General features: G+C 44.5%; 1 protein-coding gene across 1 annotated transcript; it reads left to right on the top strand.

Annotated features, from left to right (window-relative positions):
- Positions 1 to 323: 323 nt before the first annotated feature.
- Positions 324 to 2636, top strand: LOC142588562 (uncharacterized). The gene is made up of 3 exons (XM_075700402.1): positions 324 to 1324; positions 1403 to 2060; positions 2124 to 2636. Exons 1-3 carry the CDS (start codon positions 324 to 326, stop codon positions 2634 to 2636), a joined length of 2172 nt encoding a protein of 723 aa, XP_075556517.1.
- Positions 2637 to 22249: the final 19613 nt, after the last annotated feature.

Below are 22249 nucleotides of genomic sequence, written 5' to 3'. Positions count from 1 at the left end.
GGCGCCTTCTGAGGTCCTTGCTGATTGGACCTCGTGTACAGCGACAGGTGCTCTCAGCAGCCATTTCCCTGGGCATCTCCGCATCTACTCTGGCGGAGTTGCTAGGCGACCGGTTTACCGCCCGGCCCCTGGTACAACGAGTCCTGCCTCCGCCAGCTACTGGGACTCGGTACCTCCCCCCCCCCACTTGTCACCATCCGGAATGGGTGCTCGAGCAGATTAATGCTCTTTGCTGCGAGCCCATCCGGGTGCATGAGCTGTAGGCCGCGCTAGGACAAAGCAAGCGACGGAGCGCTCCTGGAGCGGATGGAATCACGTTCCACATGCTTCGGAACCTGCAAGATGCAGAGCAAGATCATCTCCTGGAGTATTTCAACACCATCTGGAGCACTGGGGCTCTCCCAGACAGCTGGCTCACCATGGTGGTAGCGCCAGTCCTTAAGCCACGGAAACCTGCGGCGGCACCCTCCTCGTACAGGCCAGTGTCTCTGACCTCTGCCGCCTGTAAGGTGATAGAGAGGATTGTCCTGGCAGGCAAGGAGTGGATCACCGCGCAGGTGCACTACTTCCCGAAGCAGCAGACAGACTTCAGGCGCCACCGCTGCACTGCCGACTCCATCACCGACGTCGTGGCCACACTGGAGGATGCAAAGAATAGTGGTGACGTGGCCTTTCTCGTGCTGCTTGACGTGCAGAGCGCCTTTGACAGCCTGCCCCACGAGTTCATCGAGGCCTCCTTAGATATCCTCGGGATCACAGACAGCCTCAGGCGCTTTGTCTCTGCCTTTCTTACGGGAAGAACGTTCCGAGTACGAGTGGGCCAGGCGCTCAGCGCCCCTCGAGCTATCGCCACCGGCGTGCCGCAGGAATCGGTGCTGAGCGCGTTTCTGTTCAATGCAGCCCTGGCAGGTCTGCCAGCCGCACTACCGGCAGACACCCGGTACCACACACAGTGCTCCATCTACGCTGATGATGTCACACTCTGGGTCCGGGGACCAAGGCGGTGCCTTCCAGACGTCCGGAATTCACTGCAGGTGGCCCTGGACGCGGTGACAACATTCTTCGGGAGCATCGGCTTAACCGTATCTCCTACAAAGACGGAGGCCGTACTGATGCACCCGAGGGCTGCCTGCCGCCTCAGCGTCCGCCAGTTGAGAATCGGCACCGACCCCCTTCCGTGGGAGCAGACAGTGGCGTACCTTGGCCTCACCATAGACCACCTGCTGACGCGGATTCCGGCTACTAAGGCCCTCAGCGCCAAGGTGCGCCGATTACATGCAGCCGTGGCCCGACTCCTTCAACGAGGCCGAGGATGCTGCACCAAGTGAGCGCTGCGCCTGAACAAAGCTGCAGCAACATCGTCCTTGTATGTTCGGCCGCTGGTTTCCCTGACGCATGCCAGGAAAGGACAACTAGAGGTTCTCCACAGGACTGCCATCAGAAATGTCCTGGGGCTTCCAAGGCCCTCCAAGATCGCCGCAACACTGGCTGAGGCCGGCGAATGGTCACTGTCACTGGTCATGCTGCAACGGGGACTGGGGCATATTGACAGGCTACATCGCGCACCAGACCGCCAGGCTCTCCTAGAGCGGCTCCGGAGCCTGCCGGCTTCACGTATGGGCAGCCTGTGTCGCCTGTGTGAGGAGACAGTTCCCCAACTACATGCGGCAGTGACTCTTCCTCCTCCCCATCACGGACCTCCGGACGTGCACCTCTGCCTCAAGGGGATAGCCAAGCGGAGAGCACCAACCGCAGCCCTGCAGCAGGCGGCAGCCTGCAAGCTCCAGGAGGAGTTGGAAGGACACCTGCTGGTGTTCACGGATGGTTCAGTCCTCCCCAGCGGGTCGGCAGCAGTGGCATGCACAGTTCCAACTCTCGCCTGTCACAGACAGTGTAGGCTCCCGTTAACAGCAAGCTCTACTGCAGCTGAGCTCGCGGGGCTGCATCTGGCTGCCGGCCTTCTTGCTGAGCACCCTCCCCAGCAGCCGGTGGCGGTGGTGTGCGACTCCAAGCCAGCGCTCCAGGCCCTCGTCAACCCACGGTGGGCAGGACTTACAGTGGTGCTGCTGTTTGCCAAGTTAACGGCTCTAGCCACCGCTAGAATCCCAATATCCTTCCACTAGCTGCCCTCACATGTCCGGGTAGCCGGTAACGAGGAGGCGCATACGTACGCCAAAGGTGCCCATCATGATGTAGTCCCAGTTGCCAGAGTGGTAGCGGCTTCGGACTACACGAGACATCGGCTACGGTGCCTGCTCACCTTCATTCACCCGGACCCCCGAGTGGCTAGTTGCAGGGCCCCCAAGCTGCTTCCAGAGAACGGCCTCTCCAGAAGAGACCGTTCCACACTCCTGCGCTTGCGGACTGGCTGCACCTGGACTGCGGCCCGGCTGTGCGCCAAGGCCCGCGCCACGTCACCTGGCTGCAAGAGGTGCGGAGACCCCGAGACTATGGAGCACCTTCTCTGTTCCTGCCGATCCCTAGCGCAGGAACGCTCCAGAGTGATCAACACCTACAGACGCCACGGCCTTCCAGCGGCCACAGAGACTGACCTGCTGTTCTTGGTGTGTCCACAGCTCCGTGCGCTGCGAAGCCTGCTGGAGTTTATAAGTTCCACGGGAATAGACACCCTATAAGCGCCCGCTACAACGCTGGCAACCTTACTGAGGACTGCCACCTGTCGCGCATAGTGGAGTCTATTAGGCCAAATTCTCCCTCTTTCTCTATCATCTTTCACTTCCCACTCCCTCTCCCATGACAACGTTTCGCCGTGCCCCCTCACGGGTTGCAGAATCAAGCGTCCTTCCTTTCTTTAGATCACTATCATCTTCACTCATACGGAACCTCACGGCGATGGCGACGGCAGAAATGCGCCTGGAGTGTCCATATAATCGCTATTGCAATAAAACTAACACGTATAAACAATAAACGTTATAAACAATAACACGTAGGCACTTCTTATGCATAATGAATCCTTACCAACTAGCTCAGCTTTCTGTCGTTCTAAACTTCTTATAAGATGTGCATGCGAAAGCATTATGGTCCCATTGAACGCCGCTGGTTGGTCCTTCGAGTTATGCACTCCTCGCGGGCAAGCGTGCGTGTCGAAACGCTTAGTCAGCGCTTGGCGCGTTTTGTTTCGGCCTTAGCATGGCATCGCGGGGATGCACTCTCCCCTACGCAACACGTGGCGCGCTATCGAAACAGCAGGTGTTTCCTTTCACCCTCTCGGATCCGTCGAGGTGCGCTCGTCATGTAGCGTCACAGCCAATGGAAATTTAGTTGCCGTTTACTTTGTATGATGCATAACAAAGTAAAGTATGTGCTTAAACATGTTTATGCAGTATTCGCAGTACTTCCCACAGTTGACCGTTTTAAGTCATAATCATCATCATCATCAGCCTGGATACGGCCACTGCAGGACAAAGGCCTCTCCCATACTTCTCCAACTACCCAGGTCATGTGCTAATTGTGGCCATGTTGTCCCTGCAAACTTCTTAATCTCATCCGCCCGCCTAACTTTCTGCCGCCCCCTGCTACGCTTCCCTTCCCTTGGAATCCAGTCCGTAACCCTTAATGAACATCGGCTATCTTCCATCCTCATTACATGTCCCGCCCACGTCCCCCCCATTCCTCTCTCTTGATTTCAACTAAGATGTCATTAACTAGCGTTTGTTCCCTCACCCAATCTGCTCTTTTCTTATCCCTTAACGTTACACCCATCATTCTTTTTTCCATAGATCATTGCCTCGTCCTCAATTAAAGTAGAACCCTTTTCGTTATCCTCCAGGTACCTGCCTCGTACGTGAATACTGGTAAGACACAGCTGTTATACACTTTACTCTTGAGGGATAATGACGACCTGCTGTTCATGATCTGAAAATGCCTGCCAACGCACCGCAGCCCATTCTTATTCTTCTTATTATTTCAGTCTCGTGATCCGGGTCTGTTGTAACTACCTGCGTTAAGTAAATGTATTCCTTTGCTACTTCCAGTGCCTCGCTACCTATCACAAACTGCTGTTCTCTTTCGATACTGTTAAGCTTTACTTTGGTTTTCTGCAGATTAATCTTTAGACCCACTCAACTGCTTTGCCTGTCCAGATCAGTGAGCATGCATTGCAATTGGTCCCCTAGTTACTCAGCACTCAGCAAGGCAATATCATCAGCGAATCGCAAGTTACTGAGGTTTTCTCCGTCAACTCTTATCGCCAATTCTTCCCAATCCAGGTCTCTGAATACCTTCTGTAAACACGCTGTGAATAACATTGGAGAGATCGTATCTCCCTGTCTGACGCCTTTCTTTATTGGGATTTTGTTGCTTTCTTCATGGAGGTCTACGGTGGCTGTGGAGCCGCTATAGATATCTTTCAGTATTTTTACATAAGGCTCGTCTACACCCTGATTCCGTAATGCATCCATGATTGCTGAGGTTTAGACTGAATCAAACGCTCTCTCGTAATAAATTAAAGCTATATATAAGCGTTAGTTATATTCCGCACATTTCTCTACCACCTGACTCATAGTGTGAATCACCCATCACCCATATAATAAGTAACGCTAACAGGATGCTAGGTTACTTACGACGCACTTTCTTCCTTAAAATTAATCCTCTATAAAACTCTAATACGACCTAAACTTGAGTATGCTGCTTCAATCTGGGATCCAGGTCAAGTAAACCTAATGCACTCACTGGAAATGGTTCAGAATAACTCAACTCGTTTCATTCTTTCTAACTATAATAGAACCGCGAGTATCAGTGCCATGAAATCTAGCCTTAACCTACCGTCCTTGTCATTACGTCGAAAATTGTTCCCTTTGTGCCTTTTTCATAAATTATTTCATCACCCGCTGCTACGCAACAAACTTATTTCTCCGCCTCCGTATGTATCGCCCAGACCTGACCACATTCATAAGGTCGGCATTTCGTTTTTCAGATCCAACGCTTTTTTGCAGTCATTTGTACCACACACTTCCAATGAGTGGAATCACCTCCCCGCCTCGATAGCCACTATCGCAGATCACCTATTATTCAAGAATGGCATAGCTAGCACTGTATAACTAGGAACCTTTTTTTCATATTGTTCAACCTGTACTCACAAACGCCTTTGCTAACATTGTATATCTAGGTGCCATTTGTTAAATAGTTTTGTTTATACATAATTATATACATAATTTTCTGCGCTAGTAACTCCTGTTTGTTGAATTTACCCGTTTTGCGTGTAACCACGCCCCTCTATAATGCCGTAATGGCCCTGAGGGTATGATAAATAATTGAATAAATAAATACATATGGTCTATTTTTGAGTAGCCTTTACGAAATCCTGCCTGGTCCTTTGGTTGAAAGAAGTCTAAGGTGTTCCTCATTCTATTTGCGATTACTTTATTAAATAATTTGTAGGCAACGGACAGTAAGCTGATCGGTTTATAATTTTTCAAGTCTTTGGTGTCCCCCTTCAAATAGATTAAGATTACGTTGGCGTTCTTCCAAGATTACGGCACGCTCGAGGTCATGAGGCATTGCGTATACAGGGTGGCCAGTTTTTCTAGAACAATCTGCCCAGCATCCTTCAACAAATCTCCTGTTTCCTGATCCTCCCTAGCTGCCTTCCCCCTTTGCATAGCTCCCAAGGCTTTCTTTACATCTTTCGGCGTTAAGTGTGGGATGTCACTTTCCTCTAGACTATTCTCTCTTCCATTGTCGTCGTGGGTGCGACTGGTGCTTTATAAATCTCTATAGAACTCCTCAGCCACTTGAGCTATCTTACCCATATTAGTAAAGAAATTGCCGGGTTTGTCTCTTAGCGCATACATCCGATTCTTGCCTGTTTCTAGTTTCTTCTGCACTGCTGTTAGGTTTCCTCCTTTCCTGAGAGCATGCTCAGTTCTATCCATATTTTACTTCCTTATGTCAGCCATCTTATGCTTGATGATTAACTTCCTTAGCTACCCACCGTGGTTGCTCAGTGGCTATGGTGTTGGGCTGCTGAGCACGAGGTCGCGGTATCGGATGCCGGCCACGGCGGCCGCATTTCGATGGAGGCGAAACGCGAAAACGCCCGTGTACTTAGATTTAGGTGCACGGTAAAGAACCCCAGGTGGTCTAAATTTCCGTGCCTCATAATCAGAAAGTGGTTTTGGCACCTAAAGCCCCATAATTTAATTTTAACTTCCTTAGCCTTAACCTTGGCCTAAATACGACAAAACCTTATCTTGGAAAGACAACATTGCGGATGTCTGTAAAAACGTGGAAAAGGAGGTAGGGTTTCTGCAGAGGAAGCTGCAAGTCTGCATCCCAGTGAACAAAATTGACGGCATATCTGACATATGTCAGGCGAACCTTTGAAATTACGAGTGTTGTATAGGAGCCTGTTCAGCATAGAAAGATTCATAAACTGGTAAAGGTGCAACGCAGATATGACAAGTTTATGCTTGGCAGGCGCGCCTTCACACACTCTGCTTGCGAAATGCTATGCCAGCAAAACTTGCTGACACTAGCCTATAGGTGGCGTGCAGCTCGACTAGAGTTGTTCTTACTGTTACTAAAAATCATTTCAAGATCGACAGTACACCGCACCCAACAAGACAAGGAGGTAGAACATGAGGGAGAATCAGGGATGGTCTTTTCCATGAACTTGAATTGCATCTTACAGCCTATGCCTCCCTCCATCTTCCTGAAAACAATTCAAGTAGGGAAAGATTTAATTGCATCGTTAAGTGAAGGACGTACTATAGAAATATTTGAATCTACATTGAATGTATTGTGAACGTGCTGTACTCCGTGTGTCTGATGCCGCTGGAATCTTTTCACTTTTACTTCATATTTACTTCATATATATATATATATATATATATATATATATATATATATGTGTGTGTGTGTGTGTTCATACATATCGAGCCTGCCCCTTTTTTCCATATGCTTGCTACAGATTCTTTAATCTTTTTACTATTTGTCCGTACATATTGTTTATTTGTTCTTATTGGTTATTCATTCTCTTACTTACGAAGTGTGTTGTCACTGTACTTGTCGCTTTTAGCCGACACTGTAACGGCCTAAAGGTTCACAGTGTGCGCAAGTAATTTTCTCCACGAGGTCGCCACGTCCTGCGGCTGCTTCTGCATCGGACAGACCGCTCGTTGCCTCAGCGACCGCTTGCGAGTGCATGCGAATAAATTGAAGGCAAAATCACGCCATTCATCGTCCCAAAATGTAGATGTGAAACTATCCTTCATTGGTTCCTTATGTTCAGCAAATGTGGGGACACGCGTGTTTGGGCAACTACGCAATGCATGCGGCAGCTCGCCATCATCACCTGCACGTCGGCCCAAATCTCACCTGGCTAAATGGCAGCCATGAAGACAATGTTAACACCGCATCTACTTCCCACTTCCTTTAACCTGTGAGATAGGGAACAGATGCATGGAATACCAGCGGCCCTAATATTATTATTTCATGCAGAAAAACAATGAGCATTTGAAAGACAGAAGGTGGGGAGACAGTTGCTTTGTAAAATATACGAACAAATTTACGGACTACCGTAGTGCTGTGGTATGTATTGTGCCTTTCAGCTGCGGCCGCTTTTACTTAGGGCAGATAGGCTGTTGTATTAATCAGAGAATAATGGAGCATTAGCAGGCCGTTAGCCGGAGGATTTCTATCTAATCTTTCTTTGCATTGTCGATAATATGAATTCACGCCAAAATTCTATGAATGCACTGTTTATACAGGCACAAGAGCCAAGAAACGCGTCTAATTCTGGGTTCACTGCTCTTTAATATTTACGTCAGCGACCTTACAAATATCTGTACAAAACGAAAATATATTATATATGCGGATGACGCCAGTATTTTTATAACAGCTCCAGATTGTAATGAACTGGTAAGTGCAGCAAACTTCCTCCTTATAGACCTGAAAAATATGGTCAATAGCAAACCAGCTCAAAATAAATGTTAATAATGCAAAAGCTGTTATATTTTGACAAAAATAATTCGTGTAGTTGGCGTCTTATCTCGCCTAAGAACATATCTGCCATTCAAGATCAAACTTCTTCTTCATAATTCGCTTTTTTACTCTCATCTAAATTGCTGTTTACTGGTTTGGGTCACAACTATTCAAACTAACTTACAGAAACTTTTGTCCTCCAGAAAAAAATTTGTCAGACTGCTCTATAACTTACCATATAACAGCCATACACACAGTTCTTTTTAAAAAATACACATTATACCAGTAAAATATTTTTATAACTATAAGCTAACACTAGCCTTCAAACGTGAAGTACTTGAAAATAGAATGTTTCTACGTGACTTATCGTCACTAAAATAGAACATTTCCGTACACATTACCCGTCACAAAGAAAAATGAAATGTTATAACTCCTCGGGCTAACTACTCCCCAGAAGAACTGTCCTTCACCCTGCCCCATCTCCTCAATAATTACAACACAAGTACCACTGACATTTAAAAAAAACCTAATGCTGAAAAACGGCAATACTATGTATAAGGTATGTAGTCTTTCTCATAGGATGATTTTTGTGTTCATTTCTTGTGTCCATTTCGGCGCCTATGTATGTTTTCGGCGTTCCTTCCTGTAACCTTTTTTACCGCCGCCTTGTAGAGGAGGCTACGGGCCCCTGGGAAGCTGCCGTTGATTCGTGCAGCTTTTATCTGCAGCATCCTTTATCTTTCGTGATGGGAAATAAACATTATTATTATTATTATTATTATTATTATTATTATTATTATTATTATTATTATTATTATTATTATTATTATTATTAATGGTCGAGGCCTGGCATGTCAATAGTAGTAAAAGCGCATGCGTGAGCCACCCTTCGATTAACATCCATACAGAAGAAATGCCTAAACAGTTATCTCTCGCGAAGTACTGCGCGTGTGCCTGATTGACAGGTGAGGCTACAATCCTGAGCATGCGCAGTGTGCTTACTTTCCTTACCTCAATAGCCCGCCCATCAGTTATTAGTCGGCACTTGTGTCAGCTGGTTCTCTTCTCTTGCGTGCGTGTCTGCACGCCTTACCTTCTTTCACGATGGAACCCGAGCAACTAAACCAACTTTCTTTAGTTCTAATGCCAGGGATGGTTCTAACATTCACGTTTTAAAGGTTAACGATTGATGAGAAGTGTATGGCTTATGCGTTTCCCCACGACAGGACACCGTAGGTGAGAAGATACTGCAAATGGAAATGTAGTGAAACTTTAAGATATGTTGCTAGAAATAATGTCTTGTTAGAATGTATAGGGGGATGCCAAACAGAAGCGTTTTAGGTACTGATCTCGTTCGGTATCCCATTTTAGTTGAGGAACGCGTGCAATGCTCTGGAAAGCGATAGACCAGTTGTCCCACACAACTTGAGCCAAGGTTTTGAAAAATGAAAGGCACTCGGGACGCGACTTGAAACGAGTGCATAATGTTGGCACTTTTTATTTTCCCCTAAACCAAAGGATCAGTTACGTTCAAGGGATCAACTTTTTAAGTATTAGCTGCAGACCATGAGTCTGACAGGCAAAGCTGTAGAGTACCTTGACAAACCTCTGAATAATTTTTTTTCGAACACAATATATCTGACGTGGACCTTTTTTGCGCGTTCCAAAAAAAAAGCCCGCAAAATATGAAAAAAAAAATATACCACGTGACGGGGCGATTGCGCACAGTTATTGTGCTGCTCTCAAGTGTGCGATGGAAGAACAAGGTCGGCTGCAGCGACAGGGCGTTATGCCTGGTGTACGTATCTGGGTATGCGGCTCTTATCGTATGACGGTGCAAATGCATGCTGGTGGCCGAGCGTTGCCGAAGCAATAAGGCGTCTAAGGCCATGAAAAAGAAAAGACGAAAGCAGCATTCTGATTCTGCTTGAAAGAAGGAAAGGGAGGAGCGCGTGCGAACAATGGGAGGCGACGACGGCTGTTACCATTCTGCCTTTGTACACAAATGACCTTGTAGTAGTTTCCGAATTGAACCTACTGCCTACCAGACGTTTGTGTTTGATCTCGTGACCCGCACGTGCGCACCGCTTCGTGGTCGCAATATCGGGTAGCCGCGTCGGGCTTCCCACTTGTTCAGCGTGACTGGCGATTTAGTCCTTGAAACATTGCGCCCGCAGGCTGTTCCAGTTTACCGGAAGTAGATCATAGCTTATGTACCTCCTTTGAACCAATCCCAGCGAACTGCAATATATCCGGTGCTCCTCAGGTGCCCTTACCTCTGCGTGTTCTCCGCAGCAACGCTGTTTGGCTGTGACTAACACTGAGCAGCAGATATGGCTTATTCCAATGAGAAAAGTGCGGATATGGGTTTGGCTCTAGGTTCGTCGAGTCGATTTAGAAGGCGCGCAGTTGAGCTAATTCAACGCTGGCATCCAGGTGCGCGTCCGATCTCAGTGACGATTGTGCGTGGATATGAAAGGCTGAGAGAGACTGGGACTTTTACGAAGAAATGTCATACATCTTCGATCTTGGGCAAAGACGTGGTGACAGATATTGTGTCGAATTTTTCTTCAGAGCCACATGCAAGTGTTCGTGGTGTGGGCGCTGAAGCTCGAGTGTCAAAGTATTCAGTGTGGAGAGTACTTACGAAGAGGCAACTTCATTCGTACCACGCGCAGCTGCACCAGATGTTGGAGCCCCGCGATTTCCAAAATCGAAAGGCCTTTGCAAACTGGATTAAATTCAAGACGGAGGAGGACCTACCCGTAAGAGAATGCCTATTAGCATAATTTAGAACTTCTACCAACTTTCTATTTACTTTATTGATAGTCTATTTAAGCTCTAATAACATTTGTTCATACACTGTCAAAATACTTCTTTCTTACTTTTGTATCAAGAATGTTTTAAATACACCGTTAAAAGACTTCCTTTTTTCTATAATGAATATTTTCAATACACCGTCAAAAGACTACCTTCTTACTTTTGTCCAAAGAAAATTTTAAATAGACCGTTAAAAGACTTCCTTCTTACTTTTGTATAAAGAATATTTTAAATGCACCGTTAAAACACTTCCTTCTTACTTTTGTATAAAGAATATTTTAAACACACCATTAAAAGACTTCCTTTTTACTTTTGTATGAAGAATATATTAAATACACCGTTAAAAGACTTCTTTCTCACTTTTGTAGAAATAATATTTCAAATACGCCGTTTAAAGACTTCTATTTTAGTCTTGCACACAGAACATTTCAAGAGCCCCGCCAACATGTGTTTCTTCCAGCTTTTGTCTATATAACAACTTTAGTACTCCGTCACAAGGCTGGTTACTTTTGTGTAAAGAATATTTTACTATACATCATCAAACTATCTTTTTCTGAAGGACATGTATCCTCAGTACGTCAACAGCTCGTACTGTTTGCCGAAAAATATTTAGAATGGAAGTAACTTGAGAGTTTTTGATAAATTTTTCTAACACACATTAATTCCGAATATGACAAACTCGGGAATCAGGCTCTTTGTTTTAAATCATAGTCCCAATGCAAGTCCGTGGTGAATCGTTGCGGAGTGCTACTAAAATGTTTAAAGAAATATGTTCGTAAACTGTTAGAACTAATCTTTTTAAAGGTTCTACTGGACTACGTGAGCGTGTGGTGACGTCAGCACACTTCGAGAAAATTTGCTTGCGCTGCACCACCTGACCGGTGTGATAGCGGAGTACTGTGCAGGCCGGGCACCAGTTGCACAGCTTTATCCACGCCTTGGGGCAGGTTAATTTAAGGCCGATTTATGCCTGAGCCGTGACGCGGTCGGTCGTGCAGAATACTGCACCCCCCCCCATTTCGCACACTCCCTCACAAACATTGGTATACACTGGGCTCGGACATGTAGTGTAAACCGAAATGTGTGTACCAGCCTGCGAAATGTCCAAATTTTCACACGACCGCATGCGTGCGAGCAGGTGGATGGTGTGGCGTGGGGCTCGAGCGTAAACCGGCCTTTAGCACGCACTGCTATTTCAAGGCCACCAATTAGCTTTGCAACGAGATAAGCAGGTTAGTGTACTACACGATTTAAATAGTACGCCCTAAGCTGGAACGTGTCAACATAGTAGCATCACGATATTTGTTAAAAATGAGAAAAAAGAGCCGAAACTCAGGCGCAGGAACGTTGCCGCTCAAATGTCCAAAAGGCTTAAAGCGCCGTGTTTGTCTCCTCCTCATTCTGGTCCTGTCTGTTAGCGCTGTTTGAATTTTATTGTTACCATAAACAACAACTCGCACAATCCGCTGCCCTTCTGCAAAATACAGCTGCTGCTGAGTGAGAGCGAGTATTGACCTGCGATGAGCACAGGTCGAATAGAAAGAAAAGCAGAACTCTTTGCAAGTAACACCTTTCTGTGAAAAAAAGAATGAAATTGCCCTTACTGTATAAGAAATGTAGCTTTGTGCGTGTCCCTACATGCACGCTTTATTCCCTGCCTCCTACCAACGGCTTCTGCACATTAAAGGAAACTAATAGAAAGTTGCATCAAAGTGAAGGCAAACTGTCAACCATGTCAACTGATCTGCTTTACGGCGATGGTAGCTTGCTGTGAGTGAAAACAGATTGAAAATAACTTATTATGCACTCTTAATATGCAGTGCTTTCGCTTCATAACACGGTGACAAAATTTTGAGCTCCGACAAGGGGTCATCATGACATCTGTAATTATGGCATTCCGGATACCAAGAGCCAGGATATCAAAGGCCATGCTTTTGCCGTGCTTCGGGCGTTTGAAAACTGCTAACGTCATAGCCGCCACGGGTTGGACGTGTATTTTACTATAAAAAGACTACTACAATTGGCTTCAGCATTATTTTGCGCTGGGCGCCATGAAGCAAAGCTTTGTCTGTGAAAGTAGTAAGCGCTAAAGGATGTTCTTGCGCAATATAGAATAACCACATAATTTACCCAATATAATTTTATTTTTCCATGTGTATTACATTTTGAGAAAAAAAGCTGGTTTTCGGAACAATAATTGTGTCGAAAGATAAAACTATACAGCCCCTAAATGCACAACAAGATTGAGCGCGGTGTCGGGTCAGGTTTTTTTTTTTTCCACCTCGGCCACGAGGTACATTCCTCCCTCTAAGTGCTGTTTCCAGAAAGGGGTGCACACACAAAGGCCGGCCACAGCTTTCGACGAGAGGCGATGAATGTCTATTATAGGTGTCAGTAGACGATCGCAAGTAGGGGGTTATAGTTCGGCGTAAAGAGGGGCTTTAGTTCCGCGGCGGTCAAGGCGAAGCGGGTGGATGGAAAGAATGTCACATGTCTATCTCGCGCATGCCCACAAATTTGACAGTGGTCCGAGTCGAGGCAAAGAGGGAGAGCATCGCAATCGCCATCAGTTCCTTTGCGACGCTGGCATGGCACGGTTGGAGCGATGAAGGTGTCTGGTCGCATATTGTAGCAGCAATCTAGCTGTTTTTGCTGCTGTTTGTGCTTCTGCTGTGTTGTGGCTAATTCACTGATGCAAGCCAACCAGCAACGTGTTTGCGAATCCCACGGTGCTTTCTTTGTTCCGTGATGTGAACGTTTCTGGAACTTCTCTGCCAGCTGCGATGCAGTGTCGTGTGAACAGATCCAATATTGGCACTTTCCGTGTTTTAATCTGCACAAATAGCGAACAGCTGTTCCTGAAGACAGCACTGCGAAGAAGATTTGTCTGTCTCCAAATTATAATAAAAGGTATGTTCTTTTCCATCATTCTTCACAAACATATTATTTTGATGCTATTTTATTTCAGTTTCTTATGCCGCATTTTGGCAGGTTATTATAGTGCGAACTGTAACGACGTTTTTCAACGATTTTCTTACATACTTAAACTATGCCGCGCCATGCGGTTCCCTTAAAGTTGCTATAAACACGAAGCGTACAAACACTTCGTTTTCACAGCGCTCGCAATGACTTAATGTGTGGTAAATATTGCGTGATCATGAACTCATTCTTTACTCTTTCCTACCTTGGCGGTACAGGATGAAAGATAGTAAAATATTGAGCGTATAGTTTCACGGTTCACAATGACATGTTTCAGAGAACCAGTTCCCAATCACATAGATTGCACGGCTTAGACAAGTGCAAATGTGAAAGAAAATCATTCTCACTTGTCTAACCACTGCAACCTATGTCATTGTGAACCGGTATTTTTTGACACCGATATTTTGTTTTCGTGTAAAAATAAACGAACACATCAAATTACAGAAGCCTGTCATATAATAAGGCGTGCTTAAAAATGCATCAGTCAGCCATTGGTTGCTATCACTGACAAAGTATTTGTATTTTTGAATACTGCTTCACGCTCTGTAATCTGTTTATATAGAAAGTGATGACTCCTTTTGCACATGTTCGGTGCAGCTAGCTGGCGCTTTTACGTTCTGTGCCTTTCCAAAAATGAACCATTTGAGAGTAAGCGCTCGCGTGTCCACGTTCTCGGTGTCCGTGTCTATAGTGCGCGCTACAAATTTCACCATGAATAAACCATGTAATGACTTTTTGAGTGAGTAAATTATTTATGCAGATAATTGGTTATGAAAATATTTTGGGAAACTGAATTTATTCATGCGACAACATTGGGGGCTGTAACAATACTTTTAGGCTGTTTCCTTTTTTGCCGAAACGACCTTGCACACTTTCGCAATTTTAATAACACGTAGTAAATACAACGCAGCAAAGGATATTCATTGCAAAATGTGCCCCATCCTTGCCATTTCTTCTGCAAGTAAACAGGGATGACGGTTCCAATTTTAGCATTCATGTGAACTTGCATGTTAACCTTGTTAAAAAGCTGTTCTATATATGTCATGTGCTAACCTGAACATGATGTTAACACTGACCATCTTGTTTCTGTGCAGGGTTCACTCTGCAAACACTCTGAGAGACATCAGCTCTGAATGTAAAAAATACATTATAATAGATGCTTGCTAGAGAATATGCGACAGCTGCCATGCCGTAATAAACTGTCATTATTAATTTATTATTTTTATTAATTTATCTATTACTTCTCTAACAATTCTGTGTAAATATTTTTGTGTGAATAAAATTCGTTTAGTGGAAACTTGCATCTGTTTTCCATGTACATGCACCTTCTAGGTTGTATACTGCCTTCTACCAACATGTTCACACAAACTGACAAGTGTTTACACTATGCTACAAGGTTGTATGCAAGAAAAATGTTACTAGGACGATAGTAGGACGTCAGTAGCTAGTACATAAGCACATGTAAGTAAAATATTGCCAGAGTGTTACAACAGAGCCAAAGACTTGTGTTGGTTGGCGGTTACTAGAATGTTTACATACAATCTATCAACATGCTTCAATTGAAGGCAATTCTTAATAGGATGTTACTAGGGTGTGTAAAGATAAATGTTATAAGTGATTGGTAGGAAGTTGGCAGAACGTTTACAAACATTGTTCAATTGGAAGAATGTTATTATGGTGTATGAAGAAGGCCTGTTAATAGGGGATTGGTAGGAAGTTGGCAGAACATTTACAAACATTCTTCAATTGGAAGAAAGTTAATATGGTGTACAAAGAAGGCCTGTTAATAGGGGATTGGTAGGAAGTTCGCAGAACGTCTACAAACATTCTTCAATTAAAAGAATGTTAATAGGTGGTTGGTAGGACGTTGGCAGAAAATATATGAACATTCTTCTCTTGAACAAATGTTACTAGGGTGTACGAACAGAAATCTTCATTTGAAATTGGTAGGAAGCCTAAAGACATCCTATGAACACGTTTCTATTGGGAGTTGGTGGCCAATTGTTTCTAGGATGTTACTAGAGCGTTGTTAGAATGTGTAGAGGCAGCTGGTAGGATTTCAATTGATTGTTGGTAGTTTCTAGTAACAATAGCATAGGACAGTATAAAAATGTTTCTAGAAATTTTATACGGGTAGGCTTTGTAAACAAAAAACTGTGGACCGATAAAGCAACCTTCTCACATAATGCCCAAGTGAACATCCAAAACGGTCACTATTCGAGCGACGAAAACCTTCACTGGGTTTTCAACACACATCACCAATATCAGTGGTAGGTTATTATGTGGTGTGGAATATAAGGCGGCACTATCATTGGCCCTGTGTTTTTTGATAACACACTTACAGGGGAAATATACGTCAAAGACATCCTTGATGGGGCGCTTGAGGATATTCCTTACGAAGTTCCATTGGCTAGGATCAAGGATATTTGGTATCAGCATAATGGTGCTCTCGCGCACGGCAGCAAGAAAGCTTGCGAATGGCTGCATGAAGTATTCCCGCAGCTGTGGATTGGACGACATGAGCCCATTGCTCAATTGGCTGGCATGGTCGCCAAATTTACCTCCCCTCGATTTCTTTCTGTGGGGCTACGTCAAGGACCCAGTATGCCTGACACCAACGACAGCATTACAGAACCTACAAGAAAAATAAAACAGGTCTGCAACTGTATCCCTGATGCCATGATGAAGAACGCTTCGGAAAATGTGCCTATGAGATGCCAAATGCGCATTGCAGCAGATGGTGACCTCTTCGAACACGGATTATAATCAAAGGGCGCTTTTTTGATTGAAGGCAACTCGAAAATCATTCTGACCCTAACACCGCCTCCCCGCCCCAGTCTATTACATTCCGTCGGCAGGCTGCTAGTTCTTGCCCATTTCAAGCACAAAAAAAATAAAGCTACGTTCTTGTTCTCCTTCGTCTTCTTCGACGCTTTATCGCTTCGGCACCACTCGGCCAGCAGCACGTATTGCACCGTCATGCGATAAAAGCCGCATGCCCAGAAACCTACACCAGGCATAAGGCCACGTTGCGGGCCAATCTCGCTGTGGCCGACTTTGTTCATCCATCGCACGCTTGAGAGCAGCACAATGACAGTGCTCAATCGCCCCGCCATGGGGTATTTTTTCATATTTCGCGGGCTTTCCTTGGAACGTGGAAAAAAAGACCACGTCAGGTATATCGTATCGGAAACAATTTTTGAGAGGTTTCTCTTGCATATCACACTTGGGGTCTGCAGCCAATACTTAAAAAGTCGAATAATTAAGCATAACTAATGCTTTATTTGGGGAAAATAAAAAAAAAATAGCCTTAGTAACTCTAGGCCAGTGTCAACATTACGCATACCGTTCAATTCGCGTCTGGAGTGCCTTTCATTTTTGAAACTATGGCTCAAGTTGTGTGAGACAACCTGTATATTTGCAATGGAATGACGTAATCATCGATATAAAGTTCAGGAGCGATTGTGGGAATTCTTAAGGAAGAATGGAATTAGCATCCATCCTATTTAAGACGATTTATTTTTGCCATTTCTTTATTGCACTTAAAATTTTATTGATATTGACGTTTAGCTTCGCTAGTAGACGGAAATATGTTTAACAGAAGAAAATATGGTCGTGTCGTTGGCATAAATAATGCAATTGAAATAAGTGGCAGATAGTGGTAAGCCACTGATGTGACTTACAGAGCCAAGGGCCCACAATCCTTCCTAGTGAAAAACCCTGCTTAGTTACAGGCGAAAATGAAACGTTGCAATACCTAACCTTATTTGGTGAGTGAAGTAGTTTCGTAAAGATGCAGAACTAGGCCCACAAGTTTGCAAGAATTAATTTCGTACCTGCAAAATGACTGGCTAATGCTGTGAAATACTTCGCGTCAATGAGTACAACCCCTGTCCACAGCGAATCCCGAAGAAACTGTTTTATGCTGTCAGTAAATTTTATCCAGGCTAATTATGTCGATAACCAAATGGGTTGGGCGTAAAAAAGTTAAAGATTTTAGGTAGCCTAATACATGGTTCAGAATTTACTTCTACAATACTAAAGATAGGAGGATGGTTAGTGGGTGATAAGTAAACAAAATATTTCATTCTTCTTTAAATATTGGTGTTTTAAGTCTCGTTGGGAAAACAGCTCTTTGAAATGAAAGGTTAATAACGTTGGTGAGAACACGAGATAGCTCACGACCAACAAGTTTGACTTCAGAATAACGGATGAGGTCCAGGCCTGTGGTCTTGAGACGTAGTAGAGCGTCAAGGCCTTTTTCAGGGGATGTGAGATTTAAAAAGAAAGGATGTGACCAGTGAGGGAGCCTAGGTTGCTTAGTGGCAACCGATGTAGAACTCTTGAAGAATTATCGGTTTAATGGGCTGGCTATAGCTGTACGGTTAGTTGAAGTGTGAGTGCCATACTTAAACTCGACTCCAATAGCACCACGAGGACCAATATTTAATTTTTTTTTCATTATGCTTTAGTTCTGCCTGCAACCTTCGCCATTTTTGAAACCTCTTTTTTTCATGCTACCTTTAGCCTTGTTAATTCAGCGGCTGAGAATGTGAAAATATATATATATATATATATATGTTTGAAAGCTTGCCCTAAAGGCAAGCTTAGGCGGTATAAGTCTTACCTTTTCCTAAACATTGCCTTTTTTCAGGTGTACTGCCTAGTTGTACATTGGTTGTGCAGCGATTTCTCGGGTGGAATTTGAAACTCAAATTGGGAATACACAGACAGGTACAAACTTACAGCACTTGATGATTTTTGACATGAAGTCCTGAATGCGGCGTTTACACAGCGTCCTTCTTATGTTACCTTTCCGTCCATGGGAAACAGAGTATCATCCAATTTACCTGAATGGAAGATATATTTTCAGCCGCTTTATTCCTTTATTTAGTTTGCGTAGTTAACGGGAGAAACATAATACTGGTCCATCTGATTAAGCTGAATCACACCACCTTTTTGAACAGAAATAACGTTACTAAGATACCTGATGTTACAGTCTTGAAATAACTGTGAATACTGCATTTGAAGAATGGAACTACTCGATGAATGGAGAGAAATAAGTATCTTTTCTGGTTCCGAACATGCGATGAAATTTCTTACCTGTAGGGGCATCAAGGTACTCAGACATGTTGTCAAGGTGTGGCACTAGCAACAGATGCAATTTGCATCAATTTGCAACAGATGCAATTTGCATTTGCAATTTGCATCCAGAAAGCGACGAATGAGTTGTCAAATTTTCTCCGATGAACTTCCTAAGGCAAAATGGATTTCGATGCTGACATAGGCGAACTGAGGAATTTGACCCTTCTTCATTTCCAAACCTTGAAAGGAGACTTCTCGTGCTTCTTCTTAGGTTTCTCCGCTTTTTATGCAACGCAGGTCACTTTCTTTTATATATGGCGTTCTTGTCTAGTCAAAAGCGACAAAGTAGTCCGCAATCGTCCTTTACGTGACATGCACATAATTATATGCACACTATGGGTATGCGGAAACGTCGAACTCGAAGGTTTTCTCTTTTAGGCTGGGTGTGCTGCGAAATGTTCGTGGTATGAGAACGGTAAAACAATGCATTCGGCTCACAACAGTTGCACTGCGCAGACGGCGCTCGTTCCAACCGCTCCCAACCTGCAAGTTAAAAACACGAAATTGCGGAAACAGTACGGACTGGTAAGTCTGCAAGTTTCTAAAGCACGTGAACCGCTAGCGGTCGCGCGACAACTGGGATGTCTTGGGATTTCAAGAATAATGAAGAATTTGCGAGGTGTCTTTTAGTTTCAGCGAAGTGCAGCATCCAAATCACTCAAATTATTACGTCATGGCACAATGCTGCGGAAATGGTGAGCCATTTATAGGTGGCCCGATGGGAGTGTTTCACTTTTATCACCGTTTACGGTAGCGTACTTATAGACCTGGTCAGCGGGAATGCGATGGCAAGAGATACAGCTGCTGAATGAACGCATCGGAAAGGGTTTTCCTCGTGCAGTCGCCAACAGAGAGTTACTTGACGCGTTGCAGTGAAGCGAATGGCTTCGCCGCGCACAGGAAGAGGAGCGCGCAGCTCCGGAACGCGGGCTGGCACGGCTGCGGTGGTGACGGCGGCGCTAGCGCTTCTCGGATATTTCTGTCGTCTCGGCGTTCCACGTGGCCTGAGCTCCCGCTGCAGCTGCGGCGATGTATATACCCCTTGTCATCATCATCATCAGCCTGGTTACGCCCACTGCAGGGCAAAGGCCTCTCCCATACTTCTCCAACAACCCCGGTCATGTACTAATTGTGGCCATGCCGTCCCTTCAAACTTCTTAATCTCATCCGCCCACCTAACTTTCTGCGGCCCCCTGCTACGTTTCCCTTCCCTTGGGATCCAGTCCGTAACCCTTAATGACCATCGGTTATCTTCCCTCCTCATTACATGTCCTGCCCATGCCCATTTCTTTTTCTTGATTTCAACTAAGATGTCATTAACTCGCGTTTGTTCCCTCACCCAATCAATTATTTACAATCAATTACAAGTATTTTTTTCTGAGCTGCTGGATCTTGCACTTCTTCAATATGTACCCTACTTACTAGAATCTAGGCCGGTCTTGTTCCAATGCCTACTCTGGAAACACTGATGGTCGGAAGAAAAGCCTTTCTCCGAATGCAATGCGAACGACAAAAGACAGTCGACTGTGATAAGCTCAAGTCACATTGTCCATAAGTGCCACTTTCGAATGCTCACATTACCAGCAGAATTGGAAGTTGATTTCGTGGCACCACGACAAAGCTTGCTACGCGACTAAAAGAAATAGCATATTAAAGCCTTGTTGAAGTAGAAAGGCGTCTCAACTTATTTCGAGTGACGCCTCATATATATGTGACTTCCTTCACCTGTGTGATGTCCTGCGTTACGGACATTGCCACTTCTGAATTGCATAATTTTTCCCTGTACCATGGGGCGTACCCACCGCGGAGAATTGGTCAAGAGGCAGGTGGTGAATATGAGGATAGGTGATAAAACAAAACGACGAACTCACTATAGAGATCCATTCTTTTTCTTTCAGAATGAAACGTGTACTTTACAAAGATATCGCATGTTTGAAGGTCTCGACATGCAATATTGTGAAACATTGATTATTGAGTAAATATGGGCGTTCTTGTGTCACAACGGAATTCTGAGATGATGATACATACGTTCCTGTGGCTAAATACAAACGCATATGCCGTAAAGAAGTAAATATGTAGAGCGTTTTATGATAAGTTAAACCTATTTTTAATCTTATGGCGTCGGTATTTTTTGTGGTCAGCAGTGCCTGGTTCCTGCGGCACAACCGATTCCTCGGATCTACGCCGACCTCTGACTCTCGTTGGACATTTAATCATCGGCCAACATTCGAGCATATGTGGGGTTTTTTTTCATATATATTTGAGCCATTTTGTCTTCCTTGCAAAATTAACCAAATAAACCGGAGATCCAAGGAAACCTGTAATTCTCATCTTGCCCTCCAAAAGCACGCAAGAAAACCACTTTTATCCGGATAGGTGAGAAAAACCACGTCCGGATGTGAGAATATTGCGCACAATAACAGCCTTTTCGATGCTTGTAAAACTATAAATAACAAAAGTGTCCGGTTGTGTAGTTTCCTTGGATCTTCACAGAACGGTGTTCGTCTAAAAACCCCACCAATAATCGAAGGGACATGCGACTACCGAGGGCGGACAATTCCTGCATGAAAATTGCACCGAAAAAAAAATACTTTTCGTGGCTGTGAACAATGGTAGAGTCCTGAAACACGGAGTACAGAAGGATGCACTGTGAGGCAAGCGCCGAAGATCAATATGCGTCAGTTCCACAGATTTTATATCGGAAAAAAATTTATTTTGCATGTATTTAAGTTCGGTTTCACAAAATAAAATGGTCGCAAAGTACTTTCATGCTGCTTCTAACCAGCTCTCCTCCGCGAAATGATCATGCGATAGCACATATCTTATCATACTGGAAGTAACGCTCAGTCACAGTAAACGGGCATGCGGGATCATTCATTTGCCGCTGTGACGTTCGTCTATGCAAAAGGAATTATAAACTTACAAGAACCCTTATGCATCATCGAGCTCAGCAGTTAAGTAAGCACTGAAACTTGATTAGTAAAATGGTAAGAATGTAAATTCAACATGCTCTAGGAAAATGGTAATACAGGTTATTGTTCTGATTTGCAGCTACGGAAAAACAGGAAGGCCAAAAAAACTTGAGTGGGTAAGGAGATCGAAGAAACAGGCATTTTTCAAACTTTGAGTGTTCACGACCATTCTGTTTAGAAAAGGAAGGTTTGATAAATAGAATGTCATTGTAAAAGTAGAAAACAGGACAGGGCTAAACGGAGCTTAAAAAAAATCTCTTTGTGTAAGAGTGGTTTGAATTCCGTGCTTTTTCAGCACTGTCAAAAAGTTGAATGCAGATCACTCTCGCAGTTGCTTATGGAGTGGCAACCGTTTGAATACAATTGCATTCTCTTTAGACATATACGCA

Source organism: Dermacentor variabilis, chromosome 7, assembly GCF_050947875.1.
Source record: "Dermacentor variabilis isolate Ectoservices chromosome 7, ASM5094787v1, whole genome shotgun sequence".
Classification (NCBI taxonomy): domain Eukaryota; kingdom Metazoa; phylum Arthropoda; class Arachnida; order Ixodida; family Ixodidae; genus Dermacentor; species Dermacentor variabilis.
The sequence above is the reverse complement of the archived record's forward strand: the minus strand, read 5'-3'. Positions and strand labels throughout refer to the sequence as shown.

What these genes read in the sequence shown, in the direction of transcription:
- LOC142588562 (XM_075700402.1), top strand. Translation starts at nt 324, where the DNA reads ATGCTTCGGAACCTGCAAGATGCAGAGCAAGATCATCTCCTGGAGTAT. An exon ending in GGCCGAGGATGCTGCACCAA is followed by an intron (nt 1,325 to 1,402) that starts GTGAGCGCTGCG and finishes GACGCATGCCAG; the next exon opens with GAAAGGACAACTAGAGGTTC. An exon ending in GGTGGGCAGGACTTACAGTG is followed by an intron (nt 2,061 to 2,123) that starts GTGCTGCTGTTT and finishes TCCTTCCACTAG; the next exon opens with CTGCCCTCACATGTCCGGGT.